This window comes from Schistocerca nitens, chromosome 8, assembly GCF_023898315.1.
Source record: "Schistocerca nitens isolate TAMUIC-IGC-003100 chromosome 8, iqSchNite1.1, whole genome shotgun sequence".
In the NCBI taxonomy this organism is placed as follows: domain Eukaryota; kingdom Metazoa; phylum Arthropoda; class Insecta; order Orthoptera; family Acrididae; genus Schistocerca; species Schistocerca nitens.
In genome coordinates this window covers 79,996,522-80,020,126 of record NC_064621.1, presented here as the reverse complement: position 1 = coordinate 80,020,126, position 23,605 = coordinate 79,996,522, and the positions used below count along the sequence as shown (strand labels likewise).

The window sequence follows — 23,605 nt, the reverse complement described above, 5'->3', positions numbered from 1 at the left end:
GAAGTGTTTTGTAGTGCTCAAGTGTTGTGAACAAGTGTTTTTGTATTGGCTTTGCATTGATAATAACAGTGCAGCACAGCTGAACACGAGATTCACAGAAAAAGAGGTCATCCAAGAACACGTTCACCGGCTACGAAGACAGCAAGCTGTAGAAAGGGAATTCCGATCCATGGCCAAGATCGCAAATTTTTGTGCTCTGTGTGCAGTTATTTTGAACTCGAATGCAATAATGGCGGTCCGATTTTAGATGTTACAAGAGTGGTGGACAGAACAGCTGCTGCACTTAACATTCATTGATCAACAGTGCTAAGAATTGGCTAGGAGAAGGAAAGAAAGGAAGACATGAGTGAAGAAGCAACAGCAGGTCATTCTTTATTAGAAACTCCTGGCAAGAAGATGGACGCATTCCAGCAGAATGCAATTTGGGGACACGTGTATGCTTATCGTCTGCGCAAGGAATATCCTACCTTAAATAAACTTATTTCCAGCCTCAAAGAAGCAGAGCTGTTCAGTGTGAATAGGTCATACTTCAAAACTGTTTACACGAGCTTGGTTTCTGGCATGAAAACTTTTTGTCTCGGACATTTATCGTTGAGAGAAATGACATAGTGGCACGGAGAGGCAGATATTTGCGTGCAGTGAGAAATGTTTCGTTCGAGGGCACTGTGTGGTTGGATGAGATGTGGGTTAATGTGTGTCATGTGTTGACAACAGGGTGGATGGATTGCACAGCACAAGGAACGATGAAAGTGCCGATAGGCAAGGGTGGCAGGATAACCATCCCCCATATTGGCTCTGCAAGTTGTTTCATTCCAAACTGTTTACTGCTGTTCCGTTCCAGGAAGCAAGGTGACTATCATGAGGAAATTAATGCCCAAGTTTTCATGGAGTGATTTTCTGATGTTCTGCTGCAGAATATTCCTCCAAGTACTACAACAGTAATGGACAATGCGCCATACCACTCAGTTGTGATAGATAAAGCCCAGACAATGCAGTGGAGGAAAGCAGATATTTTGCTCTGGATGCAAAGAAATGTCCCATCGGATAAAGTTGAACCTGGTATGAATCAAGCAGAGTTAATGGAACTTTTAGCACTTTTCAAGTCAAAAAGTCCAAACTATCAGGTTGACGAACTGGCTGCGGATAAAGGGCATAATGTTATCAGGCTTCCTCAATATCGTGCACATTTAAATCCTACTGAGAACATATGGGTGGAGGTGAAAGGTAATGTGTCACAAAACAACAAGAAGTTTATGCTCAGTGAGGTCGAAACACTGACAAAAGAAGCCATTGCAAGTATTACCCCTCAGGATTGGTTTCGAGTTGTCAGCCATACGAAGAAGGTAGTTGAGGAGACGTGAATTCATGAACGACTGCTGGAAGAACAATTGAAGAACTGGTAATTGCAGTCAGTGCCAGTACCAGTTCTGAGGAAGAGGGCAGTGATGGTTCTTCCCTTGCAGTCGCTCCACTTACGCCATAACTGTGAGTATGTATAAAAGATCATTGATTTAACCGTTCTGTTCATTACTGACGGTTCTTTACTGCCAAAGAATGTTTGCCTGGTGGCCGCTAACATTCGCAACATAGGCAGGCGTGGCTTTACTGCTGGTGGCTGACACACTGGCACATGCTGGCAATTACGCTTCTCCCTATTTGCCCTGTGCGGAACTGTCAAAAGTCGCAACTAATTTTAAACTCACATAGTAAGGCAGTCATATTACAAAATTTAACTACTCTTATTTCCCATGCATAAGCTGCTTCACCCAGCATTAGCTTTAAGAACAGTTTTCACAATGTAAGTAAAGGATAAAACACAGAATCACTTAAATGTGATATGTAAATAAGACAATGCCAGCAGATGATTAAAATTCAATATGTATATTTCTCATTCAAATATGATTCCTACAACACATTATAGCACATGTTTCTAAACTTACAAAAGCAAGGCAAGATACTTCAATGACAAGTTAGTCTTTGCTTTCATATTCTGTTCCTTTGTGGGTCTGTCCTCACCTGTGAACTACCAAGAGAGAAAAATAACTATTTCATACTGAATACAGTTGATGTCAAAAGAATTCATCTGTTGCGAATAAATTTTGTAAAAGCAGTACTCTTTATCCCTGATATAATCCCATCTAGTTTCAAATTAGAGTTATTCCTACCTCTAGTCAGAAAGCCAACCATACAAACCAAACTAGCACAGCAAAAGAAGATAAATGATATTTAACTACTAGAGATGTAATGTTTTACAAAAATAAAAACTACTTACCAACGCTCAGAAATTGAAATGCTTGTATATTTGCTTCTTTAACTTTATTATGCCTGTGCAGCAGATCAAGAATGAGAAATGCTTGTGGGAGCACAGATTCAGAGCTGGCGAATGAGTTGGTCAGATGACACCATGATACACTCACAGTACTTGCAATATTCTGTATAAAAAGAAAATTAAAAATAGTGAAACTGAATTTCAGGAGCAAAAGAAGAAACAAAATATAAACTGCAACATCATGAAGAGGGTATGCAACAAAAGCCAAATGGTATGTAGTGTACTACAAGCTTGGATATGCAAATGATTACAAGTTTGACATAACAGTGCAAAGTAGGTAAGAGTGATGCCTTCTACATTTCCCATATAAGATAAGACTATGCAGTTATCATTATCACCATCATCATCAACATCAACAACAACAACAACAACAACACATGCATCAGTTAAAACAACAAAATTGTTTTACATATGTAACCAAAATAATTTATACATGTAAAAATTTACACTATATAAACATTCAGTGGCCCAGACTACAAACAAATGTTGGATGACTCAATCCTGTGGAGTGCCTCATCAGATGTTCCATGTAGACTCTTGATGCAGGGAAATGTTTGTTAGAGTACTTATTTACAAACTGGCTCATTGTCTGAATATCAACAGTCACACATACTGTTAGTGCAAAAGCCCCCCTTGAGCATGTTGTATTTGCACATACCTTCTCCCATCTGGGATCTACCGTATTTACTCGAATCTAAGCCGCACTTTTTTTCCAGTTTTTGTAATCCAAAAAACTGCCTGCGGCTTAGAATCGAGTGCAAAGTAAGCGGAAGTTCTGAAAAATTTTGGTAGGTGCCGCCACAACTAACTTCTGCCGTCGAATATATGAGCGCTACACAGCCATGCTTTGCAGGCACAAAGATAAATATTGGCACCAAAACCTCTGCATCAGCAAATAAATTAAAAGAAAAGGTAGAAGAATGTAAACATAATGCCGCGTATTCTTTCGTGTTTGCTGCTATCTCATTTAAATCCTGTCTGCCTAATAAACTACGAAACTAGAGTGAGACAACAGCAAACACGGAAGAATATACATATCATGTCATGTTTATTTTGTATTATTCTTATGCTGAATAGTGATAGTCAGAAATGAAGCACGGCAACTGACTAGATTTTTAAATCTAAGATGACTAACTTCTGTGCAGAATGTAATGTACTAAAGAGGCATCTGCAAAGATTTTCAAACGGAGAAAAATTTTCGCTAAACTCTCGTTCAGAACATCTTCCATTATACGGAGTATATTATTTGGTTCTTGTTGATCATTATCAAAGAAAGCAGCAGTGTAAGTAACAACAAATAGCAGTCTCTTGCCTTTGTTTCGCTTATGAGACAATTCCTCTCCCTTTTTTTATTGTAAGCGGTGGTAGCGCACACAAAAGCGAGCCATGCCGCGAGCGGCTACAGGTCCTAAACACTCATTATCAGAATGTGGCAAACAATGCAAGACACAGTACAATAATGCAGTTTCAGCTTAGAGTGACGTAAACACCTATAACAAAGAGAATGGCACTTATCAGATCAAAGCAAAATAAGCAATCGATTCAAACCAGACGAAGCACATGAAAAAGGAAGGGTACCCGTATAAATACGGACGGAGCGCCTGATACATAGCAATGGCTACTTTGTAAATCTTAACTGTTAAGCTTATGACTCGAACCAAACTACTGTAGCTGTATCTTCATTCATTCGACCTAAATTGTGTCTCATGTTACAGTGGACCAACTTTGTTTCGATTTGGAGGTGTGGTCTAAGACTTTTCTCTCGTCTTGAATTTCGAGTCTCAAATTCCAGGTGCGGCTTAGATTCGGGGAAATTATTTTTCCTTGATTTCGAGTTTCATTTTTTAGGTGCGGCTTAGATTCGAGTGCAGCTTAGATTCGAGTAAATGCGGTATTGGTCTGTACCCATAACTCCCTAGGATGATGAAAGACTGGAACTTTAATCATTGGATTGTCAATAAGTTCGTGGCTCTAGGCTTTCACTATTTACCACTCATTCAACATCCCACCTGAATCCAGTGGGCAGCATTTGGAATCCTAGTTCATATGCTGGTCATGTGGGTTGGGGCGTTTCCTAGGCAGTGAGAGTAAATCTTTGTGAAGAGGCACCGATTCATTTTTACGGCCTTTCTGGCAAAGGATGCAGAAAGCCAACTTTCGACGAAGGTGAGCTCGACTGATGTTCGACGGTGTTAGTAATCGGCATGTAGGTGTACACCTGACTGTGCCACTTATTCTCATCACTGCATTCAAACGAATGTCAACTTTCTTCACACAAGCACTGCTCAGCCACACTGGTGCAGAGTACACCAATGCAAGGGATGCTCTGCAGGGAACTGATGTGTTTGCTGCCCACATACTTCCTGCCAATTTCATCACCAGGTTCACTTGTCTTCGTACATTCTTAGCTGTGGTACAAAGGTCTCTATGTTTAATGTGACACCAAGATTTTTCTGGCTTATCATTGTACCTGACTATGCCAAGAGGACTCACCCACGGGCTTATTTTTGCCGATGCTGGACATCTGAATGTTGGTTGGTTGTGAGAAGCCCAAACTGTGCCTTGTGTAAGAAGGAGAAATATCTACCAGCATGTGTCAGAATTCAGCAGCAGTAGGACTGTAGTCTACCAGACATGCAAGTTGTCATAATGTGAGCTGGTCGGGATCCCAGGCAACCACATGAAACTGGTGAGGAATACGCGGCGCCATGCAGGATGCCAGTGACATAACGTGGCTAACAACTGAGATGACAGGCACACTGTTCATTCGGCTGTACAGGACTGTACAGCCCTGTCACATACTTTTGAGTCAAGAAATGCGCTTGCTCAGGAAAAGATAAGTATCCGTATGGACAGTGCAATGACATTTGGAGCATCACAACAAGATTCCAAATTCTGCTGTGGCTTCCCTTAATGTGGTATCACCGCTAGACACCACACTTGCTAGGTGGTAGCTTTAAATCGGCCGCGGTCCATTAGTACATGTCAGACCCGCGTGTCGCCACTGTGTGATCGTAGACCGAGCGCCACCACACGGCAGGTCTAGAGAGACGTACGAGCATTCGCCCCAGTTGTACGGACGACATTGCTAGCGACTACACGTACGAAGCTTTCTCTCAATTGCCGAGAGACAGTTAGAATAGCCTTCAGCTAAGTCCATGGCTACGACCTAGCAAGGCGCCATTAACCATATCTGGAGAGAGTCTCACTTGTATTATCAAGAGCAATGTACAACAAGAAATTAAAGTTAAGTATACGAGAAGCTCCGTTCTTTTCTTTATAGCTTTCATCACGTATCCTGTTTCAGACTTAACGCAAGACGGCGTGAGTTGACGCGTGCCCTTTCGGCTACTTCAGTGTGGCGTAGCTAGCTTGTTACGCCACAACACTTAACATGGCAGCAGAGAGAGGGATGCCGATAGTGGTCCGGTCAACATCAACACGGGACACAGCAGTGGTACCTCGGCATCCTTTCAGACGAGTGCCAGTTCTGCGTACAACATTACGCAGGATGCATCCAGTGGTGGCTCTGAGGGAAACGGGCATTGCCAGATAGCATTCACCTGCATCATACAAGCAGCATGACGGTATGAGGTACCATTGGCTGCCCGACACAATCACCTCTTATTTCCGTAGCTGGTGATTTGGCCATTGTCCATTACACTTCTGACACGGTAAGACTGACAGCTGCACCTTATCTTCAAAGCTTCTGTGATGTTATTTTTCAACAACTTAACACAAGGCGACATTTTGCCCTTCCTGTAGCGACCTCCCTTAACACAGAGGGTTTCCAAAAGCTTTATCTAGAAACACCATAAAAGACAGAATCCTTAACTGGCAGGGAAAAAAAGGACATAAAGTCCCCTTCCTATTTTTCACTGTGTCTTGACAAAGTTACAGATGTAACTAAATCTGCCCAGTGTTTGCTCGATATTGCATTGTAAATGACAACAAAGAAGAATTGATTGTGATAATATCATTGCCAAGAACTACTAAGGGCTCAGATATTTGTATGGCTGTTAAAAATTGGCTTACTAAAAAAAAAAAGATTGAAGCAAAATCATTTTGATGATTACTGATGGTGCTCCAAATATTGTGCCAAAAATGGGTATATTAGTTTATTCTAATACACACTGGACAATCCATTCTTCAATTCCGCTGAATTGTACATTAGTAAGCCTTGAGTGTAAATGGTAGTTTCACTTCCCTTTCAAATATAATGGCCATAGACACAAAAATAGTGAACCTTATATTGCTGCAAGCTTCTAACAAAAGTAAGTTTGAAGCCTTGTTAGAACTTGTTGTACAATGGCTTACTGATGTATAACAATGTTTGCTGGCAACATGGTTCAAAGATTTGTACATTGCCTGGAAGAAATCAGGCTGTTTTTTAAAAAATGTAGAAAAATTGTGCAATATTCAGTTAATGAAGGTTACATCACTTACGAAATTGATATCTTTTTCCTACATGTGATAGTATTGCAATAAGTTGAACATAAAGATTCAAGGCATAAACAAAGCAGTTGTTGTTATGATAGACCTTATTTGCACTTTTGAGGCTAATCTGCATGTATTTAAAAACAATATTCTTTCCAAAAACTGCAAGTACATCCAAATTTGAAAAAAATTACCAGCAATTTCACTTTACACGAAAAGCCAGAGGACGAAAGAGTCACTGAGGAATTTTCTTCAGTAATACATTCTTCAATCATAGAATTTTCACTGAGATTTTCTCAGTTCAGAGTTGTCAGAAACAAATATTTATTATTTATCCAGGTGTAACTCCATTCAATAACTGAACTCGTCTAAATTTGATAGGTTGGAAATTGAAGAAACTGAAATGTAGCTGATAGATTTCGAGTCTAGCTCAATGTCTACTCAATAATTTATTGAAATAAGAAAAGAATTGAAAATATATAAAGTAGTAAGATTTGCCAGAAAATATGAGCAAAAATGCTGACATGAAAATTGTGGAAACATGGAATTCAATTCCAGAAACATACAGATGTCTAAAGAAGATGGCATTTGTTATCTTGATAATATTTTCATCCACATTATGCCTGCGAGTCATTTTCTGAAATGAATAACATTAAAGACATTGTCGGATGACTCAAGCTCAGCTTTGATTCAGCTAAAGTCACACAGTAAGCCCCTAACATAGATTATTTGGCATCATCTTTGTAACAGCAGAAATCACATTAATTTTCCTTCCAGTTAGATAAACTAAAAATGTATAAACGGTCTACTTCCTATTGTAAATAATGATAATTAATATGGGAATATTTAGTATATTTTCATTAATCAGTAAAGACCAAATATTTATGCACTATCATATGTATAAACATGCACAAAATAAGCAAGAGAAAAAAAATAATATTAAAGATTTATTTTGAAAAAATGGCATGCAGATGTACAACTGTTCATCATCGAAGGAGTATGATATTTAAATACTGCAACTGTAAAACAGCCACGTCAGTTACTCCGGTTCATTTTACAAAGAAGATGGAAGATAAGGATTTGAGTTTCCAGTGAAGCAATTAAGGTAAGAGATTCAGCTGCTAGGGACCGGAGAAAGAAATTATTTCAATTTAGCAATATTATGAAAAAGAAAGTTGCTACTCACCATATAGCACAGATGCTGAGTCACAGATAGGCACAACAAAAAGAGTCTCACAATTTAAGCTTTCGGCCATTAAGGCCTTCAGCAGCAATAGAGGACACATATACACACATGCAAATGCAAGTCACACACGACTGCAGTCTCAGGCACTGAAACCACACTGTGAGCAGCAGCACCAATGCATGATGGGAGTGGCACTATATAGTGAGTACCAACTTTCCTTTTCATAATATTGTTACATTCCATCCTGGATTTTCCATCGTTTTGATTAAGAGTACAGAAATAGTGAACAGAATTTTATTGGGGTTGCAAGCTCACTAAACATGATTGTCATAGTCTTTTCAGTAGCACTCACTTTGGCATCCTGAAGGTGAAAATCTTACTGAGTACTGTATAGTGTTTGCCCAGTAATGTACATTACACCATTACTTTGATTTCACTTTCCCACACATCTACTAGCCACAAAGTTCTATTGGTTGGCCAATGTCCTGTTTTTCAACTTTACATGATTAACAGCACATAAATCAGGTCAGTACTCACAAATAACCAATAGTCCAGTATAACCCCAAGGTATCTGGCCATTGGAGTCCACTTAACCTATTCCCCAAATAGCCAGATGAGTTGTAGTACTGGCTTTTGTTGTGAGTTCCATTAAATATGGATTTCCAATGGGCTGCGCTGCCTTCAAGACTTGTACAGGTTCCTTGCAGCTGTTGGTTGCATGTAAGTCTGCTGCTTCTTGTATAATGGGTGGTGTCATCAGTGTATATGGTTTTATTCGCACTTGGCATAGCTGGCAGCTCCACTGTGTAAACAGAGCACAGAACAGAGTCCAGCACTGACCCCTGTGGCACCAGCGATTGTACACCTCTCATTGTACAAGTTGTGTCCTCTGCTCTGAAGATGAAAGTCAGATCCTGTTATTGGATGGCAAAATGATGTGGCAGCATCACATCAATGAAAGAAGAAAGAAAACTTCACAATGCCTTCGGCTTTCTACCCATTCATCGATGTCATCCCAGCATTATCCATTGAGAGTGGCCTTAAGATCTACTGGCTATTTGTATACCCTGTCATGGACTATGCCTCTGCAATATGGGGAAATGTGGCCAAGATGCAGCTACAAAAACTTCAAGATAACACAGAGTAAAGTGATAGGCTGAATCTTCAATGTTCAAGCCAACTTTCCAGCCACATATCTACACAAAGCCGCAGGCAAGCCAGAAGAACTGACGTGGTTGCAGAGGAGGGCCAAGACAGTGTCTGTAAAGTCCTAAAGATCCAACAACAATATCATTAAACAACTCTGGAGATTAAATAATAACCAAGACCCTATAAGCAGCTAACTGCCTTGCTCGACAAGTAATGGAGCCACCATAAGATGACACAACAGTCAGCTAATCTAATGCACCAAGAACGACATCCATACTTTTTGATCCATCAACAACATCTTTTAATATTGTCATAATCTTTATCAATAAACACATTCTTCATAGTGAATAATAATGTTCTCTGAACCTGAAGTTACAATAGGAATAAAACCTAGCTTTGCCCAGTACTTTCTAAGCTACAAAGTTAAAATACATATTTATTTTGAAAAGTAATTTCACTGTAAGTAAGATACTTTGAGACCATAATTTCAAATCATGTATTTAGCTTCAATCATTATGCAAATATAGGTGGTACAGAAAGAGAAAAAGTTATTTTATAATTGTCGGGTAACATACTCATAGCCTATAGGTATTATTGGTTTTTGACAATCAAATCAGATCTTTGTGTGACATGTTCATTAATCTTTTTCATAACTTTCAACTATTTGTCCATTCTGCTTCTGCATGCAATAATTTGTGTAATTTGTGTGTGTGTGTGTGTGTGTGTGTGTGTGTGTGTGTGTGGGTGGGTGGGTGGATGGGTGGGTGGGTGGGTGGGCGGGCGGTTACAGATCTGATTTGTGCCTATGTGTGTGATGAGAGTTAGATGTTATATCTAACATTAGGGAACAAATGGATCATCCGATCAGCAAAGTACTACATTGCACTGACATTGGTAAAAAAGAACAAAAGCCTGAATCCAGAATGAGATTTTCACTCTGCAGCGGAGTGTGCGCTAATATGAAACTTCCTGGCAGATTAAAACTGTGTGCCCAACCGAGACTCGAACTCGGGACCTTTGCCTTTCGCGGGCAAGTGCTCTACCAACTGAGCTACCGAAGCACGACTCACGCCCGGTACTCACAGCTTTACTTCTGCCAGTACCTCGTCTCCTACCTTCCAAACTTTACAGAAGCTCTCCTGCGAGCTTCTGTAAAGTTTGGAAGGTAGGAGACGAGGTACTGGCAGAAGTAAAGCTGTGAGTACCGGGCGTGAGTCGTGCTTCGGTAGCTCAGTTGGTAGAGCACTTGCCCGCGAAAGGCAAAGGTCCCGAGTTCGAGTCTCGGTCGGGCACACAGTTTTAATCTGCCAGGAAGTTTCAAAAGCCTGAATATTCATCAAGGATCTATAAAATGTGTGTTCAAATATGGATCTTTGCTTTGATGTGAACGATGAATTCACAGCCACTAGACAAATTCTCACTTGTACGTAACACTCTGTCGCACCAACAAACATTTAATGGGAAACAGTCCTGGAGCCTGAGAGCCAACAAGCAATAACAAAGATTAACTGAGGTCTGCTAGCACTGCAATTGAGAAAATAAACACTAATGCCTAAAGCAATTTTAAGGTCATCTCCATCTTTCTTTATACAAACTCCACAACCAATTCTTTCTGAAACAGAATTTCAGAGTGATATGTAACATAATTACTTAGAACATTTATTTCCATCAATGAGTAGCTCAAGTCTTTCAGAACTCCCAGGAATTCCCCTGACTTTCCCAGTAAATTCAGTTTCCATAGCAACTCTCAATTCTCCATCAAGCTGCCACCCTGTTATTTGTCATTTTGATGGAATTTGGAAAATTTTCAGACATGCATTGTTTGTAGTGTGAAATAAATTGTTTCGTTCGATCTAATAGATAAACTGTTCTCGATTCAGAATCATTCTTTGTAACTCATAAATTAACCACTGTGTTTGAACTACTTATCAAGACACATTTTGTACAGCGACATGATCAGAAATAATTACTGTGGAACATGTATGCACTGTAAACACCCCGCCTCCAATGTCTGACAACTGAAGGTGCATTTAAAAAACAGGAGACAAGTGTTACAGAAGGAGTACATATTATAAAGAATATATGTAACACTTAAGACTGATCATTTTACTTACCTGCAATTCAGCAAGACTTGCCAAGAAATGCAAATTGTTGGGGAAAACCTCGAGGGCTCTAATAATAGCATCTTGAAGTACAGAAAATGTAAAAGTTGTGTTTCTGCAATGCCACTGTAGCATACAGATATAGCTCTCCCAGAGAGCCTCTGCACGACATCTCTCCCTGTAAAGACACAAAGCTAATATATTTCTCACTTATGAATAACTTAGGGATTCTAATACTTTTGAGGGGTGGAGAGGGGGGGGTTGGTGAGTGGGTGGTGGAATGGGAGCCATGTGCTCCACACTATTTCACACAATGGAAACCATCACATCTGCAGTAAATAGAAACAGTGAGATTTACACAATGAAACATAATTTATGAAAGGTGATAATATCCAGCTTTTGTGGAATAAATAAACACACTCAATGCTGTGTGCAGTTCACTTTTCTTGGGAAATCACATTAAGTTGTCTAAAATACAGAATCATTTAACACGGAGGTGAGGGGTTGTGATGGGAGAAGTGGCAGAGGGAAGGAAGGAGACCAGGAATGGGAGGGAGGGAGAGAGAGGCAGCAATTGCCTGGGATACAAATACGACACAGGGGCCAGCACTGATGGGTTCATGCAGTGCACGGGGATGATGATGAGAAAAAATGTGTTGGAAGAGGTACACAAAAGACAGGAAGAGGAGACTGTGGAAAACGACGTGAGTGCACGCCAAGTGAAGTTGGGAGTTTCCACTATCATGTGTAAGAAACAAATAAATGCGCGGAACAAAAATATTAGTTTTTCATAACTAGACATGCATTCGATCATCAGAAGCAGGGAACTAGAATGATTGTGGAATCCAACAAGGAAATCATCCACAGCACCCTGGTTTAAAGGAAACATACGAATACAGAAACAGGTCAAATATTAACAAACTACTACAGGGGGCAGCTCTCACAAAGCCACAGATATGAGTATGAAGGACTGATATGAGATTCATAGACAACATTCAATAAAATAGACATGAAAAGTTAAGTACACAGGTGGTACAAATTGAAGACAGGGAGGTGTGGGAGAAGGGTGGTGGGGGGAGGGGGATGTTGATGGGGTGAGGAGGTAAATAAGGTAGAAAATTATAAAGGACATTAACTTCAAAAGAAGAGATTATCTTCAGTTTATACAAACTTTATTGTGCAGATTTCCATAAGCAGGACATTGAATTCCATCTATTAATTCCCTGTTACTTCAATGTTCTGCCAAGCACTCAGTCTCTTTCAGTTGTGAATTTGAAGTGACTTCTTTTCTCATGTCTTCCTGTATCTAATGATTGAAGAACTTTTAAAAGTTCCAAATTTTACAGATCCTCCTTTCGGCAGTTTCTAAGTATATGCTTCTCACGTGTCTCAAATAGTGACAAAATTTATTTCAAGCTTCTATGTGGAGGTATAATTTGTAGATCTTAGACAGCTGGAAATCTATTCAGTATCGCCAAGCTGTAGACATGTGCTGGTGAGTCGAGCATATATTTTAAAGTGACTTGGCCTAATGTTAATGTTTTCTGATTATCATAGCCATTACACACAAATTTAAAAGGAGACAAGGAACCTTGTAGTAAGTTCCATACTAAATGAAGTTTACAACTTGTTGCTCGAAAATCAAAGATCAAATACGATTACATGATGAGAACAGATCACAACTCTCAAAGAAGAAGAAAAAAAAATAATCTAGATTTTGGACAGACTTGCATAAAAGAAAACCTGTAAGGCTTTCAGTGGGAAGAGGGGAGAGGTATAAGGTGAAAACAATGGCTACACAGGAGTGGGGGTTAGTAGAGATCATTCTTATATGGGGCAGGTAGGTTGCCTGCAAGGGAAGTGGATTGTTTGGTTGTTTTGTTTTAGGGTGCAAAAACAAATAGGGTCATAGATGCCCATATCAAAACTGTGAAACATGAAGACAAAGGGAGGAGTTAAAAATGACTATACATCAATCCCAATCAATGGAAGATGAGACAGCTAAAAACAGGGATGTGGAGAATGGCCTTTAAAATACACCATAGAGAAATGGAGGTCCAGAACTAAAAATTAAATGGCCTTTGCCGTATTGCTATGGCGGATAAAAAGTAAAATGCGGTTGACAGCTCGTGCATCGTTCACTAAAACAGCCAATAACTCAGACGGCAAATGCAAACAGGAACATAAACAGTTAAAAAAAAGGGCATTCCATCAGGAAATGGACAGTTAAAAGTTGGGCAAAATGTGCACAAAGTGGTGGGGGAGCACCACTTAACAAATAGCAATGGCAAAGAAGACAGTGACCCATATGCAACCAAGTTAGAATGACCTCCTCGTGGTTGGAGGGCTGAGAGGAGGTCGTCCAAGTTGCTGGGAGGGGCTTAATAACCCAGACCTTATTCCCATGAAGGAAGGACCAGTGGCAATGCCAAAGTGACACCACCTCCTGACAGACAGCAACACAGAGATCATCAGAGGGAATATAAGAACCAGTGGGCTGAGGTACAAGGACTGCAGCCTTGGCAGCAGTGTCAGCAGCCTCATTTCTTCTCAGACCAACATGACCAGGAACCCACATAACCATCACAGTGGTTCCATCAAGAGGCTTTGAATGGTGCAGAGAGAGTCTGAGCAGATGACACAATTGAAAAGCCTGTGTCGCCAGATGTACTCCGTGGCCTGATACAGAGCAAAGAGCTCTGCTGTAAATACTGAGCAGTGTGCTGGAAGCTGATACTGAAAAACATTACCGCCAATGATGAAGGCACACCCGACACCACCATAAATCTGAGAGCCATCAGTGTACACGATGGTACTATGACAAAGTTCCATGCTAAGGTCATGAAACTGAAGGTGATAAAGTGAGGCTGGAGTAGTGTCCTTAGGAAGCAAATGAAGGCTAAGGTGAACATAGGCCGTGGCACGAAGCCAAGGTGGTGAAGGGTTCAGCCTACTGGGGAAGTTGCAGGAAGCATGAAATTAATCTGCTGGAGCAAGAGCCAAAAGCGAACTCCGGGAGGTAACAGAGAAGATGGACACAAGCGGTACTGGTGATCAAAGGAGTCACTGAGGAAGCAGGCATAGGATGGGTGGCCATGCATTGCAGACAAATGGGATGGATATCTGCTGAGGAGAAAGTCACAGCAGTAGGACAGCAGTAGTTCGGCAGCTTCTGCATACAGACTCTCAACCGGGCTAGTATAAAAGGTGCCAGTGGCCAAACAGATGCCATGACAGGGGATAGTATTGAGACAGCATAAAAGGTACGGATATGCACATGCATAAACAAAGCACCCTTAGTCCACAATGTTGTTTCGAACGGACAAAGGACCGGTACAAACGGAGAAGAATGGTTCGATCTGCACCCCAGGAAGTACCATTGACAACATGTAGGACACCGAGGGGCCCCTTACAGTTAGCTGCCAAGTAAGACATGTGGGAGAACCAAGAGAGTTTCGTACCAAACAGAAGCCCCAGGAATTCCGTAGTTTCAATGAATGGAAGAGCTGTTGTTGTTGTTGTTGTTGTTGTTGTGGTCTACAGTTCTGAGACTGGTTTGATGCAGCTCTCCATGCTACTCTATCCTGTGCAAGCTTCTTCATCTCCCAATACACACTGCAGCCTACATCCTTCTGAATCTGTTTAGTGTATTCAGCTCTTGGTATCCCTCTACAATTTTTACCCTCCACGCTGCCCTCCAATACTAAATTGGCGATCCCTTGATACCTCAGAACATGTCCTACCAATCGACCCCTTCTTCTTGTCAAGTTGTGCCACAAATTCCTCTTCTCCCCAATCCTATTGAATACCTCCTCATTAGTTATGTGATCTACCCACATTAACTTCAGCATTCTTCTGTAGCACCACATTTCAAAAGCTTCTATTCTCTTCTTGTCCAAACTATTTATCGTCCACCTCTCACTTCCATACATGGCTACACTCCATACAAATACTTTCAGAAACGACTTCCTGACACTTAAATCTATACTCGATGTTAACAAATTTCTCTTCTTCAGAAACGCTTTCCTTGCCATTGCCAATCTACATTTTATATCCTCTCTACTTCGACCATCATCAGTTATTTTGCTCCCCAAATAGCAAAACTCCTTTACTACTTTAAGTGTCTCATTTCCTAATCTAATTCCCTCAGCATCACCCAACTTAATTCGACTACATTCCATTATCCTCGTTTTGCTTTTGTTGATGTTCATCTTATATCCTCCTTTCAAGACACTATCCATTCCGTTCAACTGCTCTTCCAAGTCCTTTGCTGTCTCTGACAGAATTACAATGTCATTGGCGAACCTTAAGGTTTTATTTCTTCTCCATGGATTTTAATCCCTACTCCAAATTTTTCTTTTGTTTCCTTTACTGCTTGCTCAATATACAGATTGAATAACATCAGGGAGAGGCTACAACCCTGTCTCACTCCCTTCCCAACCACGGCTTCCCTTTCATGTCCCTCGACTCTTGTAACTGCCATCTGGTTTCTGTACAAATTGTAAATAGCCTTTCGCTCCCTGTCGTTTACCCCTGCCACCTTCAGAATTTGAAAGAGAGTATTCCAGCCAACATTGTCAAAAACTTTCTCCAAGTCTACAAATGCTAGAAACGTAGGTTAGGAAGAGCAACACACCCAAAATGTAAAGATGGTGGGAGAAACCAATTGCGTCCCCAGACATTCATACAAATGGTTTTGTCGGGGGAAAAACGAAAGCCCCGGTCGATGCTCCATGAGCAAAGATGATCGAGACATCGCTGAAGACACCGCTCATCGAGACAAGTCCATGGAGAACTGCAATATATGGCAAAATTGCCAACACAAAGGGAGCTGGAGGTGCCCAGCAGGAGACAGGTCATTGTAGGGTTAATGACGATAGCAAAGAGGATGACGGAACCCTGAGGCACACCGTTTTCCTGAATAAAGGTGCCCGACAAGGCAGACCCACACATACCTTGAAAACTTGTTCTTTTAAAAATTATTCAAGGAAACAGGGCAGGCAGCCATGGAATCCCCACATATAGAGAGTAGTACAAAGGGTACCAGTTCTCCAGCAGGTGTAGGCTTTCTCCAAATCAAAAAAAAAAAAAACATGGCCACAATATAGTTTTGACTATGAGTATAGAAATAGTGAATAGAATTTTATCGGGGTTGTAAGTTCATGAAACATGATGTCACAGCCTCTTCTTCAGTAGCACATCAGTCTGTCATCCTGAAGCTGAAAATCTTATTAAGTACTGCGTGGTCTTTGCCCTGTAATGTACACTATACCAGAGCTTTGATTTCCCTTTCCCACACATTTATTAGCCACAAAGTTCTATTGGTTGGACTATGTCCAGTTTTCCAATTTTGTATGATTAACAGCACATAAATCAGGTCAGTGCTCACAAATAACTGATAGTATAGCATGACTCCAAGGTATCTGGCCATTGGAGTCCATTGAATCTGTTCCCCAAATAGCCATATGAGTCATAGTGCTGGCTTTTAGCATTTTGTGAGTTGCATTAATTCTGACTTGCCACTGGGCTGCCCGACTTCAAGATTTGTCCAGGTTTCTTGCAGCTGATGATTGCATGTAGCAATCTGTTTCTTGTACGATGGGTGGTGTCATCAGTGTAAATGACTTTATTAACTCTTGGCATTGCTAGCAGCTCCAATGTGTAAACAGAGTATAGTGCAGAGTCCCTGCAGCACCAACGATTGTACACTTCTGATACAAGCCTTCAGTATAATCTCCATTCTTGCTTATGACAGCTTCCCAACATTTTGGCAACTTCTGTATTCTGGAATGGGTCACCTTCATTGTTGAGCTTTCTGACTATTCAGGCCACCTCACTGGGAGCTTCATCAATCACATCAAACCATTTACCACAGAGTTGTTCCTTCAATTTGGAAAACACATCAAAGTCTGGTGGGCTCATATTAGGACTGTACATTGTGTGGGGAAGTATTTCCCACCCATTTTTGTAGGGTGTTTCTCTCATCAGTAGGGCAATATGCTGTCTTGTATTATCTTACAGAACGAAGGAATCAGATGTAGTGCAAAACATTTTCCAGGAACAGCTTGTTGTGCGTGCCTGTTACAGATGTCCCCTGTGACACTCTATTTACAGTTATGACTCCACTCGTGTTGTCTGTAAAGATCATCATGAGTTTCACCTTTAATTGGTGGCAGCAGAATTTTTTCAGGCGTGGAGGGTCAGAGCTTCTCCACTGTAATAACTCAAACACCAGTTCTAGCTCAAAATCTCATATCCAGGTTTGACCAAGGGCAACATTCCTTTTCAGAAACTGTTCTACTTCTGTTTTATAACATTGGAGCAATTCTTTAGCAATTCTTTTGCGCCTGCTTTCTGCTCTTCACTTAGATTATGTGAAACCCAACCTGATAGCATCTTTTCTCATCTTTAACTTTTCAGTTATGATTCTGTAAACTGGATTGTCAGACATTCTGACTTCATATGGAATTTTCTCCTATGTTTTTAATCAATCATCTCTCAAAAGTAATTAATAATAACCTGAGACATTTAGGCTGTTGCAGTTGATGGCCTCCCATTTCTTGGGTTGTCCTGAGTGCTTACCCAACTTTCATGGAAATGAGCAGCCCACCAGGATACTGTGCTCCGATTCAGTTCTCTATTCCCACACACCTCTCTCAATTCACTGTCAATTTCTTTTGGGTTCTTTCTATGCAGGGATTCAATTTTGATGTAGGAATTCTGGTCACTACATGTAATCCAATATGACTCAGTTTAAGCTTCCATTTTAAAACTGAGTCACTCATGACACAGCCACATGAGCCAGAAAACACATGCAAGACCATACACCTAAAGTCTCCCTCACAACCGACATGAATTTCAACTTGATCATGCCACCATAATGGTCATGCATATGCAGTGTGCAGGACTTTTGAAATGACCATTATTGGAATGAGAGGGCACGCATTTTCGCTGTAGAAGAATTGCTGCATTTTGCACCAAGCACATTGTAACTCCTTCACTTCTCTTCCTGCCATCCAAGAGCAAGTATGGGCTCCCTGTAACAGTGTGTCATCCCGCACCGTCAGTCAGAGGCTATGCATAGGTTCCAATAATGAAATGTTGACAAACTGGCAGCACGTTTCAGAAGAGAACTTTCAAGTTATGACAATGCTTTCTTTTGAAAAACTTTTCAATGGTGTGTGGTTCCCGAGCTGTCGTTACTTTAATCAATTAGATTTCTATTTTATTAAAATTTATGCCATGGCCAGGACTTGAACCCGGGTCTCCTGCTTAGCAGGCAGATGTGTTAGCCGTTACAACATCACAGCAGCATTAGTAACACAGCTGCATGTGAAACCCTAGCCCAGTGCCCTCCCTAATACAAACTTCACTTCACGCATTCAGCCTATTTCCCCTTTCTGAAATCGTCAAACGCGGGTTCAAGTCATGGTCGTGGCACAAATTTTCATTCATTTCTCCAGCTTTTGTCATTATCGTAAATAACGCTGAGATTCTTATGTCTCAAGGAAAATATTTAATTATATGAGATCAAAACTTCCTGGCAGATTAAAACTGTGTGCCCAACCGAGACTCGAACTCGGGACCTTTGCCTTTCGCGGGCAAGTGCTCTACCAACTGAGCTACCGAAGCACGACTCACGACTCACGCCCGGTCTCACAGCTTTACTTCTGCCAGTATATCGTCTCCTACCTTCCAAACTTTACAGAAGCTCTCCTGCGAACCTTGCAGAACTAGCACTCCTGAAAGAAAGGATATTGCGGAGACATGGCTTAGCCACAGCCTGGGGGATGTTTCCAGAATGAGATTTTCACTCTGCAGCGGAGTGTGCGCTGATATGAAACTTCCTGGCAGATTAAAACTGTGTGCCCGACCGAGACTCGAACTCGGGACCTTTGCCTTTCGCGGGCAAGTGCTCTAAGTTTGGAAGGTAGGAGACGAGATACTGGCAGAAGTAGTGAGACCGGGCATGAGTCGTGCTTCGGTAGCTCAGTTGGTAGAGCACTTGCCCGCGAAAGGCAAAAGTCCCGAGTTCGAGTCTCGGTCGGGCACACAGTTTTAATTTGCCAGGAAGTTTCATATCAGCGCACACTCCGCTGCAGAGTGAAAATCTCATTCTGGAAACATCCCCCAGGCTGTGGCTAAGCCATGTCTCTGCAATATCCTTTATTTCAGGAGTGCTAGTTCTGCAAGGTTCGCAGGAGAGCTTCTGTAAAGTTTGGAAGGTAGGAGACGAGATACTGGCAGAAGTAAAGCTGTGAGACCGGGCGTGAGTCGTGATTTGGTAGCTCAGTTGGTAGAGCACTTGCCTGCAAAAGGCAAAGGTCCCGAGTTCGAGTCTCGGTCGGGCACACAGTTTTAATCTGCCAGGAAGTTTCATATCAGCGCACACTCCGCTGCAGAGCGAAAATCTCATTCTGGATATGAGATCAATTTTAAAAAATGAGATCGAGAGAGAGAGAGAGAGAGAGAGAGAGAGAGAGAGAGAGAGAGAGAGAGACGTGTGGTACTTAAAAAATAAGCAATCAGAAACTAATACAATAACTGGCAAAAGATAATATCAAAACTGGCCAATAACAGTACCAAAACTGACAAAAAATGGCACCAGAAATGTCAAAAAGTATTAGAAAACTTCTCAAAAAATAATAACAACATTGGTAAAAAAAAAGCACTAATAAAGGCAAAAGTAGCCTTGAAATTGGCAAAGTTAGCATTTAAAATGACAAAAATAGCACCAAGTATGCAAAATAACAATACCAAAATTTGAAAAATTAATGCTGAAATTGCTAAATATTAACACCAAAACTGGCCATAAAATAAAATTATTTTTCTCACCCCTTTTGTGTTCTATCATATTCCTTTCCCCCATTTCAGTCCAGAACTGCCTAATGCTCCATCTATAACCCTCCTTAATCTGAAACATTTTTACAATTTCTTCAGTTTTAATCTGCAGTTCATAACCAATAAATTATGGCCTGAGATCACATATGCCCCTGGAAGTGTCTTACAATTTAAAATCTGGTTTCAAAATCTTTGCTTATCATGACATAATCAGTCTGAAACCTTCCAGTGTCTCTAAGTCTCCTCAACGTATACAGTGTTCTTATGTGATCCTTAAACCAACACACAACCATACACCAGACAATATAAATTTTCCCTGAAAGATGCCATGCAGGAAAGAAAATTGTGAGTGCCAATAGCAAATATTTTCTATAAGAAACAAAATCATTGTTTCTGCAGTTGCAGGTTTTCATCAACCATTTCTAATCGATAAAATAAAACAATCAATTTTGAACAAAGGAAAATCCAGTATAGAATAATGACAGTATTAGGGAAAGAGTAGATGGCTATTCATGCTATGGAGGAGATGCTGAGTCACAGACGGGCACAACAAAAAGACTGCTATACATTTAAGCTTTCACCCAAAATACGTTCTTCTAAAGTAGTAAACACACACATCATTCACACAAGTACAACTTGCACACACGACCACTCTCTCTGGCCACTGAAGTTGAACTGTGTACAGCAACTGCACATGGTGGGAGGAGCAATCAGTGGGTTGTGGGTGTAAAGAGAAGCCTGGGGTGGGGAAGTGGAGGGATAGGAGGGTAGTGGTGGGGGAAGGTGGAGTGATGCAGGTAGGTGCTTGCAGGGGTGTGGTGGGACAGGACAGGGCTGCTAGGTGCAACTGGGAATTTTGAGGGAGGGGGGAGGGAAAAGGAGAGAAGTATACAACGGGAAAGAGACTAGTGAGTGTGTTGGTGCAATAGAAGGGTGTGTAGTACTGGAGTGGGAGCAGCGAAGGGGATAGGTAGGTAAAGTCATGCATGAAAACTGACAAGCTGTCTGTCCACATGAATGCCTCTGACAAACTGTGTCCAACAGATTGCTGGACTACCCAGTTGCTGAACATGCTGCCCAGCACAATGTGCTTCACTTCAATAACTGCTTCACAGCATGTGCCATCTGGATCCTTGCTATCAACACCAGTTTTTCTGAATTGTGCAGGTGGGAACTCTCCCTGCACAATCTCCTATGTTCCCATAACCCCTCTGGCCTCAACATTTGCCAATCCCTGTCCTTCACTACCTATCCCCTTCCCTGCTACCACTCCAGCACTACAGAACCTTCTACTCCACCAATGAACCCAACAGCCTTTTCTCCTCCTCTTCTTCTCTCCTTTCCCTCTCTCCTTTCCCACCCGCTCTCAAAGCTCCTCACAGCACATGGCAGCCACATCCTGTCTTCACCATGCCCCTGCATGCTCAACAAGCAGCACAACACCTTGCCTCACCCATACCCTGCTGTTGCACTCTCAGTTCAAACAGAATGTGCAAAAGTTAGTAGAGATTCATGGAACTTTGAAAAGATCAATGTGCAAAGCATACAACTACCACCATCATACTTTAGCGCAAGATCTGCCCGAGAAAATACTGGTCCTACGTAAAATCACTTCAGCCAGTCATTCTTGACCAGTCCAGTGCAGCAGTAGGATATAACAAAAGGAAAACAAAAGTTTTAAATTTCATGTTTAAGAAATTATTCATACAGCAGAATCATACAAGCATATCTTCATTTGACTATCACACAGACTCTGATATGGACGATGTAGTAACACGCATCCCTAGCACAGAGAAACTATAGAAAGAGTTGAAAACGAGCAAGTCATCAAGTTCAAAAGAAATTCCAATTTAGTTTTACAAAGAGTACCAGATCCAAAAAGAATCCCAATTTGATTTATGAAGAGTACTCTACAGCATTGGCCCCTTGCTTAGTTTACGTTTATCGTGAATCTCTCACCCAGTGCAAAGTTCCAAGTGACTGGAAAAAAGTGTAGGTGACTCCTATATATAAAAAGGGTAAAAGAATATCATGGACCAATATCCTTAACAACAGTTTGCTGTGGAATTCTTGAACATATTCTGAGTTCAAATATAATAAAATTCCTTGAGACCCAAAAGATTCTGTCCCCAAATCAGCAACAGTTATAGGAAGCACCACTTGTGCGAAACTCAGCTTGCCCTTTTCTCACATGAAATACTGTGAATAAGGGCAAGATCAGATTTCATATTTCTAGATTTCTGGAAAGCATTTCACATGGTGCCCCACTGAAGACCATTAATAGTGGTACAAGCTATGGAATAAGTCCCCAGATATATGAGTGCTCGTAGACCTCTTACGCAATAAAATTTAGTATATTGTCCTCAACAGTAAGTGTCCTACAGAGACAAGTATATCATCAGGAGTGTCCCAGGAATGAGTAACGGGACTGCTATTACTCTCTACATACGTAACTGATCTGACAGACATGATTAGCAGCAATCTGGGTTCTTTGCTGGTGATGCTGTGGTTTACAATAAGGTGTTGAAGCTGAGTGACTGTAGGAGGATACAAGGAGACTTAGACAAAAATTGTAGTTGGTGTGATGAATGGCAGCTAGCTCTAAATGTAGAAAAATGTATGTTAATGCATACGAGCAGGAAAAACAGACTTGTAATGTTCGAATACAGTATTAGTAGTGCCCTGTCATGTCATTTAAATATCTGGGCATAATCTTGCAAAGAGATATGAAATGGAACAAGCTTATGAGGATTGTGGTACAGAAGGCGAATGGCTGACTTTAGTTTATTGGGGGAGTTTTGGGAAAGTGTGCTTCATCTTTAAAGGAAACCACATCTAGGACTCTAATGCAACCTATTAATGAGTACTGCTTGCATGTTTGGGAACTGCACCAAGTCAGATTACAGGAAAATGTTGAAACAATTCAGAGGTGGGCTGCTGGGTTTGTTACCAATAGATTCGAGCAACACGCAAGTGTTCTGGAGTTGCTATGGGAACTCAAATGGGAATCCCTGGAGGGAAGGCAACTTTTTTAAGACCACTATTGAGAGAAAATTTAGAGAACCGATATTCAAAGATGATTGTAAAACAATTCCACTGCCACAAACATACATTTTGTGTAAGAATCATGAATGTAACATTAGAAATTAGGGCTCATATGGAAGTACATAGATAGTCATTTTTCCCTTGCACTATTGTGACTGGAACAGAAAAGGAAATGACTAGTAGTGATACAGGATACCATCTGCCACACATTGCATAGTGGCTTTCAGAGTATGTAAATAGATCCCTCCGCTTCAACACTCCATGCCTCCTCCTTACCCCCCACCACCCATGCCAGACTACATCTCCCATTAGGTGCAGTTACACATATTCCAGCCGCAGTGGCCAGAGAAAGTGGTCATGTGTATGTGTGTTGTGCTTGTGTGAATCTACATCTACGTATACTCCACAAGCCACCATATAGTGTGTGGTGAATGGTACCCTGTGCCACTACTAGCCATTTCCTTTCCTGTTCCACTCGAAAATAGAGTGAAGGAAAAACGACTGTCTATATACCTC

The 23,605-nt window shown here is 41.1% G+C and overlaps 1 protein-coding gene across 1 annotated transcript in view; it reads right to left on the bottom strand.

Moving 5' to 3' along the window:
* LOC126198999 (nuclear exosome regulator NRDE2) overlaps positions 1 to 23,605 on the bottom strand; it is a 162,830-nt gene that overhangs the window by 5,696 nt on the left and 133,529 nt on the right. Inside the window, exons 13-14 of the mRNA XM_049935675.1 lie at positions 11,216 to 11,381; positions 2,273 to 2,432 (exon numbers count right to left, since the gene is read on the bottom strand). Coding sequence (XP_049791632.1) covers positions 2,273 to 2,432; positions 11,216 to 11,381 — 326 coding nt within the window. The remainder of the gene's footprint in view (positions 1 to 2,272; positions 2,433 to 11,215; positions 11,382 to 23,605) is intronic.